The 26,352-nt window shown below is 38.4% G+C and overlaps 1 protein-coding gene across 2 annotated transcripts in view; it reads right to left on the bottom strand.

Moving 5' to 3' along the window:
• Positions 1–124: 124 nt before the first annotated feature.
• The window catches only part of LOC106175662 (nucleolar protein 4), a 30,379-nt gene continuing 4,151 nt past the window's right edge, over positions 125–26,352 (bottom strand). The window contains exons 2-10 of one of the 2 annotated variants that reach the window (XM_013557765.2): positions 24,310–24,453; positions 21,557–21,784; positions 5,318–5,411; positions 4,525–4,739; positions 3,803–3,937; positions 3,382–3,582; positions 3,049–3,165; positions 2,490–2,796; positions 125–2,162 (exon numbers count right to left, since the gene is read on the bottom strand). In XM_013557765.2, coding sequence (XP_013413219.2) covers positions 1,999–2,162; positions 2,490–2,796; positions 3,049–3,165; positions 3,382–3,582; positions 3,803–3,937; positions 4,525–4,739; positions 5,318–5,411; positions 21,557–21,784; positions 24,310–24,453 — 1,605 coding nt within the window. In that variant the 3' untranslated portion in view covers positions 125–1,998. Of the gene's footprint in view, positions 2,163–2,483; positions 2,797–3,048; positions 3,166–3,381; positions 3,583–3,802; positions 3,938–4,524; positions 4,740–5,317; positions 5,412–21,556; positions 21,785–24,309; positions 24,454–26,352 lie in introns of both variants that reach the window. The other variant, XM_013557764.2, reaches the window with a different exon arrangement.

Raw genomic sequence — 26,352 nt, 5'->3', positions numbered from 1 at the left:
ACTGCTGCAAGTGTGAGAAACCACACGCTTGCACACTTGGCTCAAAACGCTTTCGATCATCTCGTGCCCATAAGTGAGTAAAGCTTGGGTAGTGTATAGAACAATACAAATAAAAACCAGCATCGTCGTTCTACTGACAACGTTTATTACAGTATTCGGGGAGACAATAACTTGGGGAAGGGGGGGTACTGGAGTGCAACAGCAGCTTTCACATGACTGTTTCTCTTAAAGATAATCATAGAGTAAAAACGACTAGTTATTAGTCACTTTGAAATTATCCTTTTTCAAAATATCAATGGCTTTTGCATATTCAGTTGCAGTTAATTTTAAGACAACGTTTGAGAGACGTATAATATATCTATAAAGCAGTTTTTGGCCAAAATCAAAAACCGTGAACAGTTTTTCTTATTTCATATTAAGTTGTTAACACTGCCAAATCTTCAGCCTAATGCTTAGTGTAGAATAGCTCAACGCCACAAAATATTTACGTGGAATCAATTTCTTATTGAAAAACCCACTGTATGAACAGTTTGTTGTTCAGCTGATATTATTTTAATCCCCGCAAAAACATTATCATCTTTGGGAAGGGGAGCCACAACCCTCTTTATGAAGAAAGAAAATATACATGAAATAAAGTAATACACTATGTAAACACAATAACCCTGAAAAAAGTGGCATCTGCCCCATAAGGAATGGAAATAAAAGTTACAAATACTGAAAGTTACATAAAGGCAATATTTGAGCGGAATGTATGGTATGCACCAGAACACCCAATAAATATTATATCAAATACAAAAAACTAAACAACATCAACAAATAAATAAATAATGCCATGCACCATGGATGTTATAATATTAATACCAAATACGTCCAATCTCTCCATCTGAGAATCAAAACAAAACGAGCAAGTGACAAAAATATAGCTCGCAATGAGATGTAGGCCTAATAACCCGGATAAACGTAGCTGTCGCGGGAGCATGGGACACAGTGAGCAATTTACACAAAAATAGTTTCCATCTTTTTCTTAGAAACAGTATTATAATCTTAAACCCACTGTCTACCTATTCCCACCGGTGGTGAACGCATAGTTAAGAGATATATCAAAGAAAAGAGATAAAGAAGTCTAATTTGACTTGGCACCGTCATCAGTGGAACTCCGGCCTGCTCGGCTGCACTCAGTGCACTGGCGCTTCAATAAATAAGTTGAATAACTTACAACAATAACAACAACAACAACAACTGTTTCACAGTACTGAATAAACACAAGAAAAAGATTACTTTAAATATTGATACCTATATATCTACTTTGTAAAGGATTTTCACCACCTTATATTAGGAACGTTTCTTTGTCGTTCACACAATATCATATTTAGCGGGTGCTTTTTTCTTTTACTTTTTTGCATCTTCGAGCAAATGCTACTGACTTAAAACGTAGTTATTGCACCAATGTTCAATTATTCGTACGAAATTAACATGCAAATATATATATTTATATGTGTATATGTATATATGTATATATATAAAAGTAGACAGTTCGGCTTAATTATCTGCAAAAAAATAATATCTTGATTGTTCTGTGCTTTACCTTTCATATATCCACCACCCAGTCTTGAGACATCACGCGTATGTCGCGAAAATAAAAAGAGCACCATATTTTGCTGACTAAATAAACGAGCAAACAAGGTTACATCAGGGAGCAGTCTTGCATCCACGAACCACAAGTGTGCGCCTACAACGTATAATCTACCTATAGAAACTTGCCTATGCTTTTCCACCTCAACGCCTTACTTTCTGATAGAACATTCAAATGACTTCGCCAATCACTTTGATAATTTCACATATAAACCTTCATCATATTCACTGTTACAACGAGCACTAGGTCTAGTTGAATATTATGGAATGACGTCATGTTTTCTGCTTGTGTTTCCGTGAACTTGAAAGCACTTGTTTGGAATTGCCTGTCAGCCAGCTTCTAGCTGGCTGGGGTAAAACGCCATCTCAGTTTTGTTGCAATAACAATTGCTCAAGTTCATCTGCAGAACGATACAAGAAGGCGGCAGATTCCCTGTAGCCGGCTATCAGTGACTTGATAGTTGCCACTTCACTTGGATTCAGCTGACTTTTTCGAGAACTTCCCTTCTTCATGCTAAGGTCTGTTGGTCCTAAAAAAAAAGAAAGAGATTAAATCAGATAGAAAAATAAGACATAACAGCTAGAGTTCCCAACAGACACGAAAACAATTAACCTCTATTGACCCTTATCACTGCTTTAGCATTTAATCAAACCATCTGAAATATTGAATTGTCTCCAATGTTCAAGTAAGCCTGATATTACGCTCTCGTAGGTAACAGAACGTGAGCATAAAACCTCAACATGACTTCAACAGAAACAAGTTCAAGTGCACGGACGTTTGTAACTTTGAAAACGAAACGCCATCTACTCTTGAAGATTGGAATAAAGAGAATACAGAAAATGACTCTTACCCTTACCGTTTTGCACCGAGTTGGCAAGTTGTGGGTGTTGGATAACGGGCGGATGGTGGTGGGCGGGGTGTTGGTAGGCAGGGGGGAACGCTGGGCGAAACAGGCCATTGCCATTGGCGAAAAACGGCTGAGGAAGTTCGTGAGGTGGTCTAAATCCTGCCAGCGGCGAGTGGCGGAGAAAGTCGGCTGTGCTGAGCTGAGGTTGTCGCTCTAATTGTGGTGGCTGTGGCTGGGGAGGCGGTGGCGGCTGTGGTGTGGTCACTGTTGCTTGAGGTGCTGATACGGGGGGCTGCAGAGCATTCATTGCGCTAGCCTAAGAGAGACAAAGAGAAAAATGGTTAGATGCATTTATAAGTAATTATTTATATATGCAAAGAGGTAAGGCAGAATCCTTCTCCGGTTTAAGGATTTTTCGATATACTTTTTACACAAAGCGAAAAAAATGCAATACACAAATTGCTGGCTATCTAATATATTCAACTACTACGATTACAAGACTGATAAAAACAAAAACATATCTATCTGTCCATCTATCTATCTATCTATCTATTGGAAGGATAGTTACCGGTAGCGGTTCCAGTCCCATCCTCATTCTTTTAGCATTATTGCTCTCATTTTCACAGGCCTGGGCCAGGAGGCTCTCAGCGGCGGCGGAGGTCAAGTGTGGCGGTGTCGGGCGCAGCTATGATGAAAAGGTCATGCAATTTATAGCACAGCATGGAATACATGGACTCGTTCAAATGTAACATACAAAGCTGACTAGGCTGTTCTCTATTTAAAATTTAATGTTGAATAATTTTTTACACGCATGCATACTGAATACTGACGCTATTGACATAATATTATATACAAGTTTGCGAGTGGTTTCTATATCTGTTCGATGTAATTGGACACGTACCGGTTCCCAACCGTTTTCCTTGGAACGCCGCATCCGTCTGCAGGATTTGAGGTAGGTTCTGACGCGCTTGCGAGACCGCTCGTGGAATTCTGGGAACTGGCGGTCGCAAGCCTCCAAAATAGCCTGAATTTTGTCCTTAGGTTGTTTGGATATAGGCACCATTCGGTCAAGATTTTCATCCACAAAAAGGCGAACAAACATCTGAAAAGATAGAGAGCAATTTGAAAAAATGTCGGTCCCTTGGAAGTTAATGTCACTTCTTGTACTTTGGTGATCATATTTATAAATCTACGAGTGAAAAATCTATATCAGTTTGTTTGGAAGGCGCATTCATTTAGTGTTTGTTTAAGAAGTTATCCAAATGCAAATAAAAAATAAATATTTATGAGGAAGCACACTGGATCGAAGCAATTTTTCTTACATTGAAGGATTTGAGTCTCTCTGGGTCTATATCTGGTGCTGGTCTTTCATCGTCGTCGTTATCATCATCGTCGTCGTCATCTTTTGACCCCGACATATCCTCCGCTCCCTCCATCTCTGCTATCCGAGACGAACTCTGAAAATGTCGTAAGATATTTTGTTTGTTATAGGAGAATAAGGTATAAATTGTGAGAATTGATATGTACAATAGGCCAGCAATATCTTATCTGTCACAATAAATAAATAAATATTATTTTAAAAAATGGTAGTGAAATCTCATATTTACTCAGAAAACAAACCAAAAAAAATACAAACAAACAAACAAATAAATAAACGATATTTTAAAAAATGGTTGTGAAATCCCATGCTTACTAGGAAAACAAATAAATAAATAAACAAACAAACAACTGAACAATATTTTAAAACGGTTGTGAAATCTCATATTTACGCAATAAAAACTATGCCTAAATTAAGTCAAGCACGATGCGGGTTATATTAGGTGTAATGCATTTCTTTAACAACTGTATCACTGATGAAATTCTTACTATATATTAAACTTAAAAATACAGCGTTTTAAATAAGGTATGGGTAGGTTGTAACAATGTTTTATACCGGTCATTCATCTAATATGAGTTCGAGTTATAGGCTACTGGGCCTACCCGTTACACTCAAACTGCGTCATCTTCGAATAAGAGTCTTGATCAATTGGGTTCTAAAACTTACATCTAGGCTAATTTCATCACTGGCACGCCTTTTCCTCTCCGGGTGTGCTTTCTCTTCTGTTTTCACGCTTCCGTTGGATGCGGATTTGTTAGTCATGTTTAGAGGTTGTTCGTCGGTTTCTGCGCTCGCCGTGGCTGCGCTGACATGGGCTGCAGAAGGCATACTCGTGCTTAAAACAGGGCTTGCTGCGCGACTGTTTTTTGAAGATTCCACTCCTGTAAAATCAATACATTTCTTTCTCAATTTTGTTGAAGTTCAGCTGTCAACAGTTAAAAAATATCTGCATTGGCGGATCCAATGATGATAGGTGTGTCCAAAGCACCCTTTTCCCAAAAATAAAAAGGGGGAGGACTTTAAACACTTCCATTCCCCAAAACACAAAAAGAAATTAATTCACTTAGATACGTTTTAATGCAAAAAGACCCAATTTGCAGTTAGGGAGGGATGCCACGGTTCATTGACTCAAAAATCCAGTCTGAAACTTACCTGGAGAACCTACCTAAAGAGAATTTCTGTTTTAGCAATGGCGTACTTACAGTGCACGGCGTACCCGATGGGTATGCTGCGCGTCTGTAACGTTCGTAACGTCTCGTGCTTACACTGCACTGTCACAGTCGCACGTGTCGCGAGCGTCATTGTTTTTGCTCGTGACAAAGTGTGACGCCACTCTCCGAGAAGTAAACACTCATGACGTCCTGTGTTATGACAGTGTTTAGTTCTACTTATGGTATCAAAGATGTTGTTTGATTACATTAAAATTTTAACAGAATTATAGATCTCTAGACATATTTACCTTGCTTGATTTCTGAAGGCCTTGGACTTGGCGAGTCTTCAATGGCCGGGGACTGGCTTCGACTCATGTCACTATCGCCACTGGTCATGCTGTCCTGCAATAAAAATAAAACATGAAAAAAGAGGTCCTAGCCATTAAAACACATTTCCAAGCAACATCACACTGTTCTTGTGACCCTTGTCTTTGCTGTTGATCGAAATGCACCAACTTCCAAGGGCGTCTTAAATTCTATACGCTGCTGTAAGTCTTTCGCACCGAAAAAAGAGGGAAACTTGACATTTCGTGACACACCGCAATAGAATGTCTTTAACAGAGATTTGAAAAGAAATCATCCAGAATAATTTGTGGTTTATGTGATATCTTACAAAAAAAAAGAACAGGGGCACGCATCGGTAGCTGTTATTTTAGGTTATTGGACCTTCCTTGTTCTTGTTCCTTATCAATAATTGAGAGACTAAAAAAGAAAGAGCGCGAAGGATTCAGAATAGTGTTGTCATATTGGGCATAAATATTTACCTAACTCCGTCATGTATTTTCAGTGCAATTTGTAAATATAGCAGTCAATAATCTTCAGTTGGGAATATTTCACAAGGTATCAAGGTTAACGCAGTTATCATTTATGCATGACCCAGTTATCTGTATGGCCATCATATCTGATAACGAAGATGACGCAGGTATACTGAGCAAAAAAAATCTTGCCAATGGTAAAGGATAGATCTGTTGACCCACTTTCTGTCAAATACATGCACTATCTTGAATGAGAATCGAAAGAAGTCATGTCTATCTCATAAACTGATAATAGAGCAAATAAAACTTCGATTGTCTTATTCGGCAAAGCGCGAACACAAGAAAATCATCAGGAAGATGTTCAAAGTCAATTTTGGACACACGACAATATCACGCTTGACAATATACCACAACTCTTCCTTATCTTCCCAATGTGGCAACAGTCGCACGAACGCCAGCAATAATATCACTGTATTCAGGTCTTAACTCTAATATCTAGCGCACTGAAATCGTTAAGCAGAGTGTCGCCACTGATTTTGGTGGTAAATATAGACCTTTCCAGCGTCAGGCAAAAATCGATGCTTAGCACTAGGAACACAAAGCACAAACATTTGTCAACAGTCCCTCTATGTTACATATGTAGCTCGGCACTTTTTGTTCAAAGAACCAAGCAGTAGGTCCTTTAAAGACAGCCATTAAGACTCGCGAGGGATGACGCATTGCCTTCTCAATGCAAACTGATTTGGAAAAAGCAAAAGATCAAAAATGTGTGCGGAGAATAATTACCCAAGATGATGCCATACAAATCATACCAAGCGCCTTTGTTTAAAACACGACATGCGATTGACGAAGAGTTTGCTGCATTAATGGGAACCAGGGGGGAGAGAAGGCGGACATTCGTCCATTAATGATTGAAGACAAAGGTGTAATCTAACCGGATTTTGGCGTCGTAGAAAGTGTTTACTTTTTTATTCTGTGTGCAAGCGCAATGTTTTGACCAAATCATGGTTAAATGAGTGCCCGAAAACGTTTTTACTTTATGTCAACCTTAACAGTTGACCATGCCTCCAAAAAGTGCCAACAACATACCTACAAATGTTTCCAGTTCATTCTGCCAAACATGATTTCATATTGTTCTTTAACACCAAAATTATTTTTGCCAGGCCCATTTCATCAGAACACTCATCTTTCCTATGATTGTTTCGGGGGGAAAAAGAATCGTGTTATATGACCAATGCTGGGGGAGTCTTAAACAGACTTGGCTCCAAAATGGACGCTCTGTGGTGATGTTCTCGTACTGTCACGTTATCTGTATAGTGTCGTCTTACTAGTTTAACAGAAAACTAAACAGCAAACAGGAAGATATCTACGTGTACAGCATTTGATATCCACAGTAAGACCTGAGTTATTCTGGTGAAACCGTGCTCAAAATCTTACAAATTAATAACCCCGAAGAAAATGAACATCAAGAACTGCCCCTGTGATGTGTAAACCATATCATGCATTCACAACTTCTGCCCGGGAACGAAGTTACAAAATGGATAAAATAATATTGAGACGCAACCTTTGTTCAAAGGGGAAATTCATTCCCCTGAGGGTTTTGAATAGGAACAAGTTCACTAAAATATTCGAAGAAAAAGGCCCCTCCTACCTAGAACCTACGGGGTTGCCTGAAGTCCACACCTTCTTTCCATAAAAACTTCATCGTTTTTTTTTTTTTTTTTGATTCTTCGATGGTACATGTTTCCTTAAACTGTGAGACAAGAATTGAGTAGGCCTATACAAGACTTAACAACCATTTAAATCATCTCAATCAAGATATACATATAAGAACTATCAAGACATTAAGGAACATTTTGATATTTACAGGCAATCAAAATATCTTAAACTCTTTATTGATATCATCATTTCTAAATGATAGCAGAAAGAAATGCACCTATCTAGTGAATACACAACTCGAGCATACATGTGGCATTTCTTAGTAGAATGAAAACATGGTGGGTTGTCGCACCTGTGGTTTTTGTCTTTATTAGGTGTGATTAAACAATAGGATTTTTTCATGATACCAATAAACAGGATTGCAATTTTCTCCTCTTTACGTCAAACGTCGCAAAAACTATTTAGATAAAGGTGTATTACCGTTACAATATGATTACCTTAAACTGATGCACTACATTGTGTGGGAAGAATGTGCAGCGATAATTATAAATACATCATTAAAGGTACATCATAAAAATTGGAGTCACAAGTAAGTAAAAGGAAGGACAGTGATTAATTCATATACGCATTCCGCATGTTGGAATATCGATTGTAGTCAAAGAACACTAAAAATCCTATTTGCCAAAATGATAAACACGCTGGACAACATCAGAACAATGGCGAAGCGATGGGCGATCATTTCAGCCTAAGATAAACCGCACTGCTCTTTCTTTCCGGAACATTTACAAAATATTACAAAGACGTTAAATCGTCCCAAACGGGCTCTTAAATTACCGAAATGACCATATTTGGTACAGAAGAGCCCTTTATAAAGATATTATGAGTCATTATGATTCACCTCGAATTAACCATCACACAGTTTTGTCATTTAGAAATCTCTTTTCTCTTTCCCCTTGTAGACAATATTACCTGCTTGTCTCGATAACAGATCGTTCTTCTCGGCTGTCCTGGGAACATGTTCTAACGGGAGAGCCATAAATACGGGGAAAAGCCTTACCTCAACAGCGCAAAAGGGCGGACGCAGTCGAGTCTTAAGACACTCGATATGGCCTTATAACCATACCGCTATCTAGAATAAACACCAGCCTCTAGGATTTCTAAGCATCCCTCCACTGCGCTATTAAAGCAGGAACAGATTACCAGGAAAGGTATGACCTGAAGACTAAGCTTAAATACACAAGATAAAGCGTAGACGCCACAATGCACCTGCATTAATCGATTAAGGTGCACCTTTCCGCCCATCATGTGTTACCTAGAAACAGATGGAGAATACGTCGCTTTATCTGGCCATCAAAACCAAAGAGGTGCATTGAACCAGATGACTCTTAGGGAGAAGGAGAGGAAATAATATATATATATCTGTTTTTTTTTCTAAACGGAAAAGTTTGACCACCGTGGGTTTTGACCACGGTGTGTTCGTCAAATAATTTATATCATTGCACTGCAACTCCAGATGTGTTAAAAGTAAAAGGGAAGAATACGGATATATTCCTTTAAATATCAAATGCATGAAACGGACTTGAATTAGAAAAATGATTTAAGCTATAATCCTATTGTATCAGGGTCAATATATTTGATGGGCATTACTATTAGGGGCTAACTAGGTTCCAACGATTGACATAAAATGAAATCAACGCATAGAACACCAATTTGAGAACACTAATTTGAGAAAGCTACATTCCTGACTTTCTCACAATTGTCTATTTTAACAAAAAAAAAAAAAAAAAAAAAAAAAAAAAAAACAATAACAAGGTTTTTTTTTTTTTGCAAAGATCTGCAGGTGATGTGATAATAACAACCTATTTTGATTAAACTTATCATAAGTTGTTTCTTATTCTTATCATCGAAACAATTATATGTGATTCTTATTATACGGTTTGATCTTTGCGCGTTGCGCACGCACTTGGTTAAAAATTGAAGAAAGCGAACGTTAGCGCTAAGTTTTTCAATGTACATATAAAATTATTTTGGTCGAATTTGGATATTTTTTATAGTGCTCAATTTCAGCTTCACCTATGACATTCTAACAAAAAGCTATATCAAAATGTCTTTTCAAGATCGTTTTGATTTCGTTCTGCTAGTACGAAATTCACAGTTTACCCACAGCCTCCCGTCAACTTCTTTTAGATACAGCAAATCAAAATCACAGTTATTAATCAACCTTAAAACTCGCTTTATTGCGACACGAAACAATCACGAACTTCTCCTTTTAAACGACATATAAATTATATTTAAGTTTAATAGTTTAACAAGAGCTATAACAAACTGTTTCACTGGCGAAAAAGAAGTACAAGCTAACTGATCGACTTTTGTGATTTTTTAGATAAATCTATCATACTCCTACTTTAAACTGATGACGTCAAATAAACGGACTTAATTTATTAGGATGGGCGAAAAGGGGAGCAGGATACAGTCTAACAACACCGCTGAGTAAACCGAGGCTAAGGTTTTGTTCCTTCTCAAATCGTGACTGTACAACATTTAAAAAACAATGCATTTCTTCTTGCGCCCCCAAAATCTGTAAAAGACGCGGTACCAACGTCGCCGGTGGGAACTCGAGCTGGGGTGCCGGGTAGACTATGGTCACCAGAGAAAAATCGATTCAATTCATTACAGTGGGATGGGAAATGATCTCACCGCTCTCCTGCTTGCTCACGTGTACAAGTTATAAGTTCTCATTTCAAATATTGAAACCACCTAGCAAGCCTCCCCGGCACGTTAAGCAATCAATTTGTAAGGGGTTTCACGATTCAGTCACTCGAGCCCATCTTGTAATCTACTGATATCGGGGCAAACACTCGAATTCCACGTAGGTAAAGATGTGCCTACGCAAGCAGTCACCGCCGTTGGTGTTCGGTGACAGCTGTGTCTACTTGATTGCTAAAAGGGGGACTGGAGTATCCGCCATATGGTGTAAAATGGTTGTTAGTAAAATGTTATAATTAACAGGCGGATAGTAAACGAACGCAACGCATAATCTCGGTGACATCCGTAGCTTATCACTCCGGGGAACAGACTGGGTGTTAATATTACAGTAATATAAAGGTTATCCTTATTAACAAGTGTAAAGTGTGTATGTTATATAGCAATAAAACCCCATTTAAAATAATCAGTGGTGCAAAATGGGGGTGTCTGGTGTTTAGTACCTCTGAGAATTCGAATTTCTTCTTTTAATGCTTTCTAACCCTCAAAATATTTCTACAAATTCACGTGTAAACACGCATACACGTGCAAACGCGTGCCATGGGTGTGACGTCACGACAGGTGCACACTTCTGGCGGCCGGTTTTCTATTGACCCCATAAATGGCCTCTATTGTCCTCTACCCCCGTGTCCCCGACTGATTAAACAGACGTGGGCAGGTGCTCCCTCAACTCACACTTCCCCGGCCAAATACACGGGACCACCATCTACTGTTCATTTTACAACAAAAGGGTGCATCGTCTTATGCATTTACCGAAAAGCACAATTGGTCCATCCATTTTAAGACCTCTATCCTTCCGTCGTATCATTGGAATAAAGTGAAACTTGTTTCGCTTGAGAAGGAAAAAAACAATACAAACTGTATTTGGTACGTATAGGAACTTGACACTTGAAAAAAAGTGCCTCTTTCAAGAGTTGTATTTAAGCTCTTAAACACAAGTCAGAGAGGAGGATTTTATATTTCACCAAGGAAATACTATTTCAGAAAATTCCATACTGACAGTAAAACATGAAATATAAAATTTGAAACGACTTCTAATTAGACACAATTAATCTTATTGTGTCAAATTCAACTATATAATTAATTTCTCGTGAAAGCGTAGTGTTGATACCAAGAAAACGCGTGCTATAGTCAGCGTTAAAATATTCAGTCAACCAAAACTGAGAAATATCAAGACACAAGCAGGAAATACACAGCAACTGAAAGTGACGTCAGTTTTTATCCAAAACGCAAAAGGGATATTTCACACTTTCATTTTCATATTTTAAAGGTGGTATTGTCGTTTTTATACCAACTAAAGAGTTAAGGTAAATTATTATCTCACACGCTTATGTCGCTTAATTATTTTAAAAAATGACTAATATTGAACCTATCCTCTCTTATGAAATAAACAAAAAATGAAGGATCTGATCTTGTTTCAGTACCGCACGATTACCTCGAATCAAAAGGAGAGAGGTAGCCATGCACCTCACGAAAACATGTTGTGATGAACAGGATACTCCCTATACTACACAATTGACTGTCTTCAATAACAACCTCATTTCACCTTAATTTTCTTCTTCATACAAAAATACAGACCTGAATGGCAAGATCGGACAGGATAATCCGAAAATATGCTCAGTCGGGTACTGCGGAGCTCCACGCACGTCTTATCTGAGGTGTCGTTTGAAGTTCGATGTGGTCACGTAGACAAAGTGTCCCCTACTGCCACCTTACTACTGAAATTCGGCCCGCAATCTGGCTTTCACCGGTGTCCTATGCGTAGATGAACACCACTGACCGCCAGCGGCTTATAAGATCTGTTCTATAGTGGCGTACCACCTGCCGCTTTCAGATCAATATCCAACACCTCTGTGAGGGTTGACGATGGTCACATATTGCATTGTCTGTGCGCTCTAAGTGGTAATTTGAATATGCATAATGCACGGAGGTCACAGCGAGAAAAACGAAAATGTTACTATTTGCACCGAGTATACATAGATATTATGCACGCGCCTATCGTTATTAGAGACCCTCTTTTTTTTCTCTACAATTCCGCTTTCGTTCAAGACTGATTTCAAGGAGGGCCCCAGGAGGATTTCAAATGGGAGAGAGAAATAAGCATGATCTTCCCCCTCCTCTCTAGATCGCGTTTTTAATAGTGCCATTCTTTGTCTTGATCCCCGGGACGTATCGAGGGACCTCCATTCACTAACTAACGTGATTGAAATATAATTTAACTCGTCGTAGTGGTAATGTCTCTGTTGTTTCTTTTTCTAGAAATTATTAGGGCATGACTGGCGATCGATTGTTTATCAAGCAGTTAAAAGTCTGTTAAAGAACCCATCAATACCGCGATCCCTTTTGTCAATTTCACTCACTCTTTCAATGTCTCGTGTTGCTTCACGGGGATAGGTTTAACTGCTTGTGTTTGGCATTAATTTGCGACTACTCTTTCAATCATTGCAAACGTGATTCTTTCTTCGCTTGCAAAATTTACTCCTGCACGGAAGGAGAGGCAGTGCGATGCGACATAAGGCAGTGTACTATGTGTGGAAACAGCTGGCTGCCGCTAGATTGGGTTCGACTACGGGAGAATAAACAGCTTAATTTATACAAGACATGCCCAAAATTATCATGGTATCTTGAGTTCTAGATTCAGCAAAAGGCTCAGAATTATCGATTTTTCGCTCTCACGCAATTCGCATACACCGCCCCGGTTGTATGGAAGTAGCGTATAGCTATATTCGGCAGTAGGTTATGCTGGGAAAATTGCAGTGCCATAAGTGATCGTTCGAGTGAAATTTATGACCTCGCCAGCAGAAAGCGTGAGCTTCAATGAAACTCATACTCTTCCTTTCAAATTCACTTGTATTTACATATTTCATTTTAGTTCACTTTTATTAAATGTCTCCCTGACCACGAAACGTGTTATACAGGATGTTGTAATGCATTCGTCATCTGCGCACCTTTCGAGTTTGTTATTAAAATAAAGTGTGAATGATAAAGGTGACCTCTAATGTAGAAAAATAAAATGTTTTAATTTTACAAAACTGCCATATCTATTTCTCGTGGCCGTGATTTTCATTTTATCATCTGTCATATCAGGCCACCTGAGTGCTTTCAACCTACATTCACAGAAAGGTCAATAGAAACTGTTTGTTCACTATAGCGAACAGAATGGGGGCTGTCGTTCACGTATTTAATAGTGGCACGCGCCGACTATTATCTTGTACCCTTGTCCGCCATTTTGACTGGCTGAAGGCACACAAAAGGATTAACATGGCGCGTGCCACGGAGGGTAATTATCTGCCCACAAAGAGAAATCCTACCTCTACCCACTGTGTTATTATAACAGTGAAACTTTACCTCTAATTTCCCCTTGGTAGTCTTACTTGTACTCTTCGACATTGATCCGGCTTTGACAGAGATGTCTTTGGCGAATCTTGTCTATTATATAAATATATTGTCTCTAGTGATGACACCCTTATTCTGAGAGGCAGATTGTGACAGGCAATGGCTCTCCCACTTGTCCTCTCTTCGCTCGGAAATAAAGAAACGAAATCTTGGCAAGTTCTTTTTTCGAAGTGAAAACACACCAGATGAATGTTAATCTGGATTAACTTGAGATGTCAAGTCACCGCAGTGCCAGCTCTGTACTGCGTGCTGAATTCGACAGTAGTAGTTACTCTGGGAATTATTAATAATATTGGATCCTATTCATGCACACACTTCAGCGCGGCTTGCAAGCTCACATACGGGTGAAAGGCAATTATCCAAATATTCTACAGGCGTAACAATATACCCCATTTGAGCATGCGTCCGAGGGCCCGCAGGTCCATTAAGTGTGACAAGGGGGTTATTTGGCTACAAAGGAAGGGGCCTGTAGGGGAAACGTGCGATCGGTTTTCGATACGAGAACAAAGACTTAGTTGACTGTAATAGCACACCCTAGGGGAGAACGGTACCCCTTAAATATTGATCGCACGTCATCTAATTCTTCAGAGGATTTCCAGCCATTTTCGTGTAGCTAGCCTGGATTCTATAAGCCTATCATAATGAACAAAAGGTGGATGTTTCACCGCTATACATCTTGTGGCGTTGTTATTAAGCACTGAGGCATACCGTGTCGATCGCAGAGGGGAAATCGCATTTCTTTGATCCAACTATCTGCTCTAAAGATTCCCAATAAGCGAATCTTGAGTAGAAATGTGCTCGGGGTTTGTCAAGACTTCGGATTGTATGTGCGGGGGGAGTGACATTTAATCAAATGAAATTCTTTTTAAGTGGAGCGGGTGGGAATAATCCCACAATTTTCCATACAATCGAACACGCTCTCTTATTTTCATATCTTAAATATTGACACGGCCAGATTTTCCAGGAGACGAGACTGTAGGTAGAGCTCGCGTTATGAATCCGACGGAGGCCATTAGAAGACAATATTAAATTGGTACAAAAAGAGGCTTAATCAGGTGATGTTCGTATTAGTCGAGAAAATATTGATATATGACCAGGTACGGAAATTCATATTTTGGTTGCATTTTAAACAATAGAGAGACACAAGTTACAACAGACAATCAACTTTCTGGCTTATAACTAGATCAACAATAGCAAGACGCGATTCCGTTCCGCATAAATGTCACTTGCATTCACTTCGCGTGCTTGAGTTGATTTCTTTTTTCTCTATCTTCTCTCCCTCTCTTTTATCACTTGCGGCACCAGGTCATCTGTGAATGCTTACATCAGTTTTAATTATCCTTATTGACACGGCACATGAGCGAGAAACGGAAAGGGAATTGAATGGACATTTTGGTACAACACAAAGGGAATGTGTATATATAAGGAGACGGAGACATTTATTTTTTTTTCTAATGTGTAAGTTACATTGCAGGTGTCCTTGGTCAAAGCAGAACCAAGCTAAAAAATGCCCCGTCAAATTCTCTTTAAATCCTGTTACATTTAAGACGTAATCATAACGTTAAGTTTATTTGGTTGTAGAACCGAACTCTTGGGACTCTTTCTAAGCAGTCTCAAACACGTGTTAGTTACTAAGAGCTATAATCTCTTTAGTACGAAATAAATAACACAAATTTGTCAGAGAAAAATATAGCTGTTTCGGAATTCTGATCGTATCCCAAGCGACTGCCTTTTGCATAATGAAAGACCAGATTTAACTGGCGAGGTGAGAGAAAATCTTAATTTGGATATACTTTGCTATTACATTATTTTTCTAACTTAAGGTGAGAGAGATAAATACTTTTCTTGCAGTGAATAATTGTAAGGCCTACAATCTTAAATTTTATACTGTTTTTGCGTTAGCTAAAACCATGAGAGCCAATTTCGATCATAATAATTTTCTACTCTCCACTTTCTTTTTTTTTCAAAGGCAATCGGTGGCAACTTTCACGATTAAAGCTTGATATTTGGCTGTCATATTGGTATACACTGGGGGCAATTGCCCAAGAGAGGAAGTGTGTAGATCAGAAATCCATTGCCTAATTGACCTATTTCACGGAACCCAATCAACTAAAACAAACGCTTGTCCTGGGCGGTCTCAAATTGGGCGCCAATCAGAGTAATATCAATATTTTACATTCACCTGTATCTAGTTGCAGGGGTAATTTGTTGACACAGATTGCTCGTTATGTCACTTTATGAAACTTTAATTGTATATGATCTTGGCGAATTTGTTGGGTTTTATATGATGAAGTTACCTCCCGCCTCAAGAGGCTAAAATAAAATTTTAAATATCCGAGACCTTTTTCATGAAATGACTTAGGCCCAAAATTTGATTTTAGACTACAATTTTAGTCTATTTGACCCAAGATGTATCAGTGGCAGTCCAATCATGTGAAACAATGCACGTGTTTTATAACAAGAAAGACATGGCTAAAGTTTCCGACTATTGCTTACTTCATTTTTATGGATTACTATGGATGTACCTAATTAAAGCTGACCGAATTTTGCTGACCAAATTTTTAGACCAATTTTCGGGTAAAAGTTATTTTGTGAAGCCAACCAGCGGAACTCAATCATATTTATTCAAATATTTTGTATGTAAGAATCTACATTCACTTTGGAGTATATCCGTTCACCAGTATAAAAAAGACCAAAAACAGTCGGAAATTATTCATCCTAAAATCTCAACTGACAGGAAACAGGACCAATGTTCAGAGAAACATGCTGTAGGACTATTACACAAGCGAACGACTGTATTCCTTGAATTCTAACAATACAGCGGATGGAAATATGTTTATCAGAAAAACGATTACAGGGGCTAATTAATAAGGATACGACATCAACGTGAGCAGTGAATTTATGCATAACTTATTCGACTACTTATGGTAATCTATATGTTAAATAGCTAAACTTTCAAAAGGCAAGAAGCCTCTTTTCTATAGAATTCACCCGAGAAGGCGATGTACATGAAATCTTTTGGCAATAAACTTTTGTGAATATTTCGATTTCAAAGTTGGCATGAAATCATTGACAGTAAATCATCACGACCGAAGAGAATTTTCTTTTTGTTACATATAGTAAACACATTTTAAGAATCTTTCAGTTAGAATCATTTTTTTTCTTTTCGCGTTGATTTGTGCGATCGTGTTTATCAGAACCCCTTTCTTTTAGTAAGATTAATAATGCAATCTACGGGCGTGCTATTGTGTCCACCGGTAATATACCCGCCAGAAAACAAATTTCAATTAAGCAGAAAGTGCATCAACTGAGTGTGTTTTTCCTTGGGCATATGAAATGTTGACAGTGGTAACCAACTGAGACAGCCGTAGTAATTCTACGTGTTTCACTAGGTCAGTTTATACATGTATATGCAAGGCAAGGCGTGGGTTTTTGCTGAAGTTCAAAATATGAAATGCTGTGCATTACAATTTTCTGCTGAGATTGAAGATTCGGCTATTTTGTGTCTGTACATAAAATGAGAGACTAGATTACAAGTCTTAATGTTTTCGGTTCAATTATATATAAACGTTTCATTTTTTGCCCCGTTTGCAATTTGAGAAATAACTGCCGTGAAGGGCACGGTGGAAGAGTGTATTTTGGCTTTTGGATTTTGAAAAAAAGATACATTTCCCGAGGCCTTTACTCAGAAATTAAACACAAGTCATATATCGAAATTTAAATTCATAAGCGTTGACCGGTATAAGATAAATACCTTTTAAGGACACAGACCGAGGGGGAAGTACACAACATTTGACTACAAATTAACCCTTTAACGTAATTTTGATCGCCGTAATAAAAAAATCATTTATTATACATTCAATTAAAGGACGATTTTACAATGCAAAAAAATTATACACCTTTCTTCTGTTTCGTTCGGTCTCCCACTCATAGATTTTTAGAACACTCGCACATTTATTTTCTCCATGCTTAATCACAGCGTAAACATTACAATGACACAGAGAAAGAAAGCAATCGATACCCCGTGCCGTGGACACCCATCTGAATGCGTCAACCGGTTTGTGTCTATTCCCACGAGTGCCCATATCGCGACCACCTCAGAAATACGGGTTCGCCTTGCTTTTTGATTTCTTTGAGACACAACCTTTCATTCTAAGTGAAAATGACATTTGTGCATTAGCATGCACGCGGGGGTTTATCTCTTGCATGCTCCCTTGCATTCAGAGGAGGCTTGATGGAGAGAGACAAGGACTTAAAACGGGGAGTAGAATTTAGTTTCCATGACAACATAACGTTCAAATGACTCAGCGCGGAAAAGGAGCCAGGTAAATTAATCCAAGACAATGGTGTTCAAGACGCGATTTTCATCACAAGGGAGCACCGAGCACTGCGTCCATTACATGGTAGGCGTCATAATATCTTCCCCGGTACTCCTTGATGGGCGACGCTCTACAGAACGTGCCACGCAGGCGGAACAACGGCGTATTGATCTCAGTAGTAATTTGTTTCTGAGATATCTGGCAATGTCACCACCGTTCAGAGTGTTTTTTCAGGGGCTTTTAGATGCTGACTTATTATTTCAATATATATATATATAATTTTTTTTTGGGGGGGGTGTGAGGGGGGAGGAATAAATATGCACCTTTGACCTTTATACAAACCACCTGTTTTTTCCTTCTTTCTTATGATCTGACTAATGAAACAGTATCCCTCTGCTGCAGATTAGATATAAGATAAGAAAGGAACTGTGTCCGTTAAGAAACGTTTCAAGATACCACGGCAACTCCTGATGTCAACTCCTGATTCTAAACAGCACCGCTGCTGCCCTGTCACTCGCTGCCATTCCACAGTGAAGGAACTGTATCTCCCAGTCACTATATGCGGGTACTGATATACATTTTAATTCCCGACCTCTGATAAAACAACATAACCCGCAGCATATAACTCAGCATGATAATTTTAATAATAAGGGCCATCTAAGGTACAGCACTAAATTTTTTTTGCAATTAAACACGTCATGGTGGCCATGGACTTTTCCTCTTCCAACCATGTTCCAATTTTCTCAATGTACGGTTGACACCAAAGTCAAAGGTTGACACTGTGCACACTCAATATACTTTAGCTCGGGTATTGACTTAATTCTCTGCGATTTTAAGACCAAAGCAAGAAAATAAATAACAGATGGTTCACTTTGCTCTACTATATTCTAAAATATTTTGGGTCGAAATGTTTCTCAGTGTTTGTCATAGTTACCATTAAGTTCCTCTCGTATTTTCATTTATCTATTCATTCACATTTATCATTTCTATTTTGAAAGTAAGAATGTGACTGGCCTCCAGGCTAAGCATTACATGCAACCTTACCGTTGCTTAACCAGCTAATGCAAAGAATGCTGCGGCACAGCACTCATTCTTCATGCGGAACGGGCGTAACTCTTCAAACATCTGTTTTTACTGGTCAGGTTCGACAAATATGTAACAAGAAAGTCAGAAGTTCAAGAATTATGGGCTCTTATTGTCTAGTATCATTGACACGTAACGTGTGACTGCGCTAGGGAGAACAGCGTGCAAGTTTTAAAGAATATAGTAGCATATCAAAACCCCAAGTGTCCAATAGTACTTAGCACTATAAATGGAGAATTGCGACATTTCCCTCTAGAGAATAACAAAAGTAGAGATATTATAGGTCTATCAGAGTGTGATTACAATTGCAATGCAGCACTCGTGGTTATTAACGATATTAACGATGGTGCTCTCAGACATTAGTTTTCCGTTACTAAATAGTTGATAATTGGTTGATATTTCAAATACGTTTTACTTTAAAGCGATAACAACCTTTCATATGAGATTGAAAATTTCCACAATTAATACATTGTAAACAAAATAAATAAATAAATTCCATTTTGCCACCAAAAGTGGTGGTTATCGCTATTCTGAAATCTGTGCTAGCCATCGGACCTCGTGGACCTTCATAATTGGCTACCCTCCCTAATAATATCTTAAGAGGTTATTACAAAAACTGCACTTCAAGAAAAATCGACTTACTTTGAATGTTGGAACGGTTGCATTAACCATTAGGAAGTATGGAAAAATTGTCGCTTATCCCAGGATAATCAGTTTTATGGAACTTTTCCCGCCAAAATGAGGAGTTGTTATCCCTTTACCTAAGCTAACGCTGTACTAGCCGCTGTACTTTGAAACAATCAAATCAAGCAAAAATATTCTGGCGATAAAAACTGAAGTGTTGAAGTGTCACTTTATTATTGCCATATTCGGGAAATTTTTACATGACATTTCGTATAACATTGAAATGTATATTTTCTTGTTTTGCAATATAATTTACATTTTTATTTACGGTCTCTGACAAGACTTCTGCTGCCTTATTGAAGATTACGTGGATAGGAATCAAACAATCGGCTTTTGTTAAAATGGTTTTGTTGGGATGGTGTTAAACGCAACTGAAGCAACTGCGTTTGGGTAAACAACTGCTGTCTCACCTGCAACAATCACCACTGTCGTTTGAGGAGGAATGGTCGGTTTCAGATACGATTTTTTTTTCAAAACTTTCATATGGAATATATTTAAAATTGCGATTGCGTCACAAGCGCTCTTTATTATGCTATAAAAAATTGGCCCCCCCAACCACCGATAACATAAAGACGAGATTCTTACGGTAATCCTTAGTCCCAAAATAGTACGTTCAACATATCGTAATGAGATAATTTTGTTTCATTACTGTGAGAAACTAGACACTTTTCAAATAAATCACTGATTGGAGACATTTGGTGAAGCGGAGGCTTAGAATCTGACAGACGTCTGGATGGAACATGGCTGTCATGCTTAGGTTTCAGACGTATTCCGTGAACAATTTCCGCGACAGTGATTGCACCGTCGCTTGCTTCACTAATTCTGGCGACAGAGGGTGTCTATACTTGAGTGAAAAAAATGAACTGCAATACCCTTATCCACACGAGTCTGCGTGGACTTTTTAAAATTTCATTTGGTCACTATTTTGGGAGGCACGGTCCCCAGTGAGTTTTGGGTTGATGTGATTATTAACAACGTAAAACTTGAATAATAAAACTGTTGAAAATGAATTAAACTATTCACATTGATATGAACAAGGCGCACCATATTTAACCATATATGCTCTTTTTAGTGACGACCAGTCAATGGATTTATAAAACTTTGATGCGGTACGTTTTTGATTGCAATATTCGTGATTACCTAGGCGAAGACTTGTATCAGTCCAAAGTCAGCTCATCTTAATGCATTAAATATCAATGTGGCATACCAGAAGTTTTAATGTTAAGGTTGTCTTTTTTCAACGTTAAAAAATAAAAAAACAAATCAGTAAGGTTCCTTTCAGCATTAAGAAACAAAATAGCCCAGAAAATGAAAGACTGTTGATCTTTTTAAAAGTGATAAGAGTAAGATGTGTAATCAGATCGTCTGACTTTTGAAGATATGTGATTTTTTTGATGAAATAGGCTCTCATTGTCTCTTGTCAGTCAGCCACGTGATCAAGGCCCTTCGATGAGTGGTCAGACCGTCATGCCTCCATCATAGGTTACAACATGTTCAGTCTCTTATGAAACTATTGCCTTTGCTGTCATTTAATTTTCTATTATTTTTTACTTATTTATCTATGTGTTTATTAAACTATTAATTAATTAATTAATTAATTTATTTATTTATTCTTAGTGAAATTTTGACAATTATTTTTATCAATATTTATATCAATATCAATACTGAATCGTTATCTCATTTCCAGATTAAAGGTAAAATGATATTGGCATATCCGTCATATCCTTCACACAAGTTTATCTGGGTATTTTAAATATAACACCACGTTGTTAGACTTACAGCAAAAAAATAATTTAAAACACACACACACACACACACACACACAAACCTCGTGATCCCTGTACAGGATGTCTTCTTTGGTATAGCCCTTTCCTCGCATATGATTTAAGTAGGTGGTCGTGATGGGTAGACTGAAGTCGATGACGGGCAGGTCAGACGTCAGAGTGTTGTTATTGTTGTTACTTTCCCCCAGGTGCATCCTCTTCTGACAATCAGAACAGGCCATCAAGAAATGAGTTACGGCTTCACGGGGAAGAAATGCGTAGGTTTCGGCGATCTGTCAAATAAAAGAAAAAAAAGCGTGCTGTATATATGTAAAAGGTAATGAGGGATCTTTAAGTTCATATCGATCGAAATACTAGCGAAACACATCCATCGCGCATGCAACTTATATAAGATATTGTTATCGGCCACAATTGATGCACGGCGTTTTTCTCTTTCGCTTGCTTGTTGGTTATAAAGATCAACAACATATGAGGATTAATCGTGATCATATTTAGAATATCAACATCAAGAATTAACATAACACGCGGCATTGTAAGTTAGACCTGAGTACACCTCAACAGTTTGAAATAATGGGACAGGATGGAACGTAGTTTTATATTCATAATTTTAATATTATTAATCACTTATATTTACAAACAAGATATAAGAAGATGAGTTTTATCTTACTTAAATAATTTGGCCAATCAAAACATTGAATTTCAGCCAGTCTGATTATCTAGATGACTGTAAGACAGGTAAAAATTATTACATGTATATGGCATGTAGCACCTTCCATGTCTTCCCACTGCACACAAAGGCAATACAGAAAAGAGCCTGTCATCAAGTGAAATGACGGCTGTAGATGATGTGGGAATCACGACTTCATGCCCTGGTTCGCATGTCAAAACAGCTTTAACAACCGGAGTCCGCTACTAGTGATTACGCGGGATCGCCGATTTTCCAGATGGGGCACCTTTCGATCGATTTCTCTATGTAGGTAACACGTCTACTTTGTTAGAAGACGTCGATGCCGACTCACAAAGGAACACACCTTCCCTAAGACTTAATATGGTGGCGGGTGCGTGTTTGAGGGGAAAATATCAGAAATGTGTGCCTATTCAAAGTAACATATTGGTTTGGTATTGGTCTTATACCCTCATCATGGGACACGGATATCAACCATGTCTGCTACTTTGAGTTCGGGGACACTCGTGAAACTCCCATCTCATTAGTGTATGTTGAAGTACAGTGCTAATTGTTTTTAACGTATTTTCCTACAATCCAAGGTATCACTTTTCAGTCCTAAAACCCGTTACTCTGGACTCGCTTGTAGAACGAATTTTTGCCCACTCTCACCCCCCCCCCCCCAAAACTGGGGCTATGACAAAATTTGATATTCAACATCAAATTCATACCATACGTCAGTGTTTATGAAGATATTGCAGCCTTATATTTTTCTGCATATTATAAGAGTGGGTCGAAATTCGTCAACTAGCGGTTGTACGCCCGGGGTTAATCTACAAAGGAGTGTACTTATTAAATGCACCTACAGAAAACTGTCCATCGCTTTGTTATATCGGATGTAATAATAAGAAGATGGTAATTAGAAACCCTGTGATTGTAATTGCGTGACTAGAAAGGATTTTGACCGACGTAACGAAGCGTTCAATCCGCTTGAAAGATCTCGTGCTTGAGTTGCGGGACGCCATGAGAACCTATGGGAAGTGGCGTTCCGAGCTCTACTCAACCTATGGCCAATCTGCCAGAAAGCCGGAGGTTGATGGAACCAAATTACCGCCAGGAAGTCACGGAGCTGATCTAGTTTCAAGGATCGATATATCTAAATACCGTGCAAAGATTGCTCTCCAAAGAAAGTTCTCTTGAGCTTGGACAAGCCTACGGGCGTCCAATCAATTCCAGTGCTAGACTGCAGTTCAAGCGTTATGAGGGGTGTGTAAGAAGTGTTTTTTTCCTCTCCTATCTTCATACACAAGTAATACTTTACTGGGGATGTAACGTTTTAAACGCCAACTATCAATAACGGCTCAATGTGTCTTTCAATTTTTTCTGCTGAAATACCTTGCTGTCTGAAGTATTCCTGTATTTTAATGTTCGTATTCTCTATCTTTTTTAAAAAATAGCCAGGATATGATATTTATTCACTTATTTCAAAATACCTAAATGTTTTTAAACGCCAATTTTCAGTGCAAAATCAAAATGCTGCAGTAAAAATCAGTGTGTCGCAGAAAGATTTAAAACTACATTCTTTCTGAGTATTCTAACAAAGAATAACACATAAGACGAAAAATTTAAAATGACTCGCAGAGTGGACAAAAACAGTGGAAGAAGTTTGTAGATAAATGAAAGTTGGGTGACGTGATCTGTAATGTCGGTAATTTTTATCAAGAATATTTTAACCAAAAGTCAGTTTTCTTCTGAAAATAATAGAATCTGGGGAAAAGGTGGAATTTATGTTGTCACCCTTCGTGATGCAACTTAATTCGATTTTTTTAGATTAACAAGAGCTATGTGGTCATTTTCAGTGGAGCCGTTCGCGGATTCCGTCAGGACCTGTTTTGAACCTTTCCAAACTTTTAGCAGACGACTTAGAAGATTTATGAGACAGGCCCATAGGCACGGAGTTCGGGGATTTGAAAGTTCCATCATTTTGGGTAAAAATTATTCATTTTGAATTAAAATTATTTTCCCAAATTGAACCAACTAAGGGGATGAAAAAGGTAGACTTATTTAATCAAGAAAAAGAAACCTCTTAAACTTTGAAATTGCTGGCTGCGGGTCTGCAAGAGGCTGCCTTACCGCTCTGTACGTTCTCTTCTGCCCCGCATGCTTTCCACCTCTGCCTTCCATGTCCACATGAATATTATAAATGATATCAAAGAAATCTTCTACCACGGCCACACGACGGTACTCCTTGTCTCCGTCTGGCACGCCACTGCTTGTCTGAAATGAAAAACCAGAAAAAAATTATACCACGGAATCTTTGCTGATACTGAGAACAACAAAATGTGAAATTTGGATTTATATAATGTTGGTTTTGGGGTCTGTGCTTTTTCGCCAGTTTCCATGTTCTCTGGTGCGTGATGTTAAAAGCTTCTGCCTTTGCGCTTGTGGCAGTAGTGCATAGTCATCTTTCGCATAGAGAGCCACAAAATTCATCATCAATATAACTATATTTCGTTGGAAAAGGTTTGTGGTGCTGAAAGTAAAAGCAAAAGTTTATTCTCGGCTGCTTGAATTTGTCATGACAGGAGATGTTTCCAGGCACAAAGCGATCTTACTCAAGGGGGAAAAGTGACGTTTTCATCACATAAAGATCGCCACCCCCTCTCTTCCCCCCCCCCCCCCCCCCTTCGCAATGCAAACCTGTAGCAAATTTTGAAAAAAATGGTTGGCTCATTGGTAAATAATAGTATAATGATAATAAATATTCTCCTTCAGTAAAAAGCGTAATAAAATGTAGCTATCAAAAACAATTAGTTTGGCCGTTATAGATATGAGAAACGTTTGTCGTATCATGTTCAGTTGAAAAAGTTATTAGTTTCTTGTGGTTTTGGCAAGCCATTTAGGATGATTCTGTCACTAGTATGATGAGGAGACAGAGTCACCAAGAGGTTACGTAGCGAGCGCGGCTGTGCGCACGTGCGCAGGCGCGTGATGATTAAAAAATAAAAAGACAAAAAAAGAACGAAAAAAACTGTCTGCTGTTCGCTACTCAATATATTGATGCACCTATGATTGCGTGCTGAAGTGGAATCCTGGTAAATGGCAGAGGAATATGATAGTACATATATATTTGCAGCTACACAATACAATCCATAGGTCCCACTAGATCATGGGCCTGAGAAACTAAGTCCTTCGCATTAGTAACATTGGAGACATGTAGAACGGGAAATAAGTCTACCGTACTGAGGAACGTCTCATGTGACAGTTTTATAAATGTCTCACGCCGATCAGGATATTTTGCTAGAGCGCTATAGGTCAGGAAATGAAGCCACACGGCACAGGTTCCATATCAGTTTTCAGTATGACAACCAATAATTGTCGCAGATAATTAAGTCCCGAGCGAAGAACCAACCGACTGGGTAATGGCGGCGTTTTTCTGGTTATGTTAATGTGACGGAACTCCTTTTTCACGGTTACCTCAGAGATTGTCCCTAAACAATGTATGTCATATGGCAAACAGGAAGGCATATCCAACTAAATAATATTAGATGGTTGATAATGATAATGATCCTGATAAATTTTTGTCATTAAAAATCTCTCTACCTCTCTCTCTCTCTCTCTCTCTCATATCATAAAAATGACAGCAACAAAACTTGAAAATAAGATAAGTACCACTAAAAAAATGAACTGACTTCAACAATAACTACAACATCGCAGTTACATTAGGAGTAGCATGGTTTTTATTGGCCCGATTACACCGAATAATGATCGGACCGCAAGTGCGCTTCTTAATCATATGCTATTGTAATATCACCTAGACAACATGTTCACGAGACTGGTAGATTAGTCCGGCTACCTCAGAGTCATATCCAGGTAGTCGAACAAAAGGGAATTTTGCTTATCCGGGGAAACGGGTTGAGATTGATATATGTACACTGGCGCACAACATTAGTCCGACTGCGCTCCAATTCCAAACTTATCCAACATGCAACTCATCCTTTATTTCCACAAAATTCAGTTGTACATGCATGCAAAGCAATATGTCATTTTGAAATTGAAATAACACGTATTCTGGAAGAATAATTTAACCATTTGCTTTCTAAATAAGGTTATTTCCTAAAAGTTTGCTGCACTGCACGCTTGAAGAAAATCGTTTACGTTTTCACCACAAATTTA

This window comes from Lingula anatina, chromosome 1 (genome assembly GCF_051362555.1).
Source record: "Lingula anatina isolate TDL-2025a chromosome 1, LinAna3.0, whole genome shotgun sequence".
NCBI classification, from domain to species: domain Eukaryota; kingdom Metazoa; phylum Brachiopoda; class Lingulata; order Lingulida; family Lingulidae; genus Lingula; species Lingula anatina.
This window is presented reverse-complemented; position numbering and strand designations above follow the sequence as displayed.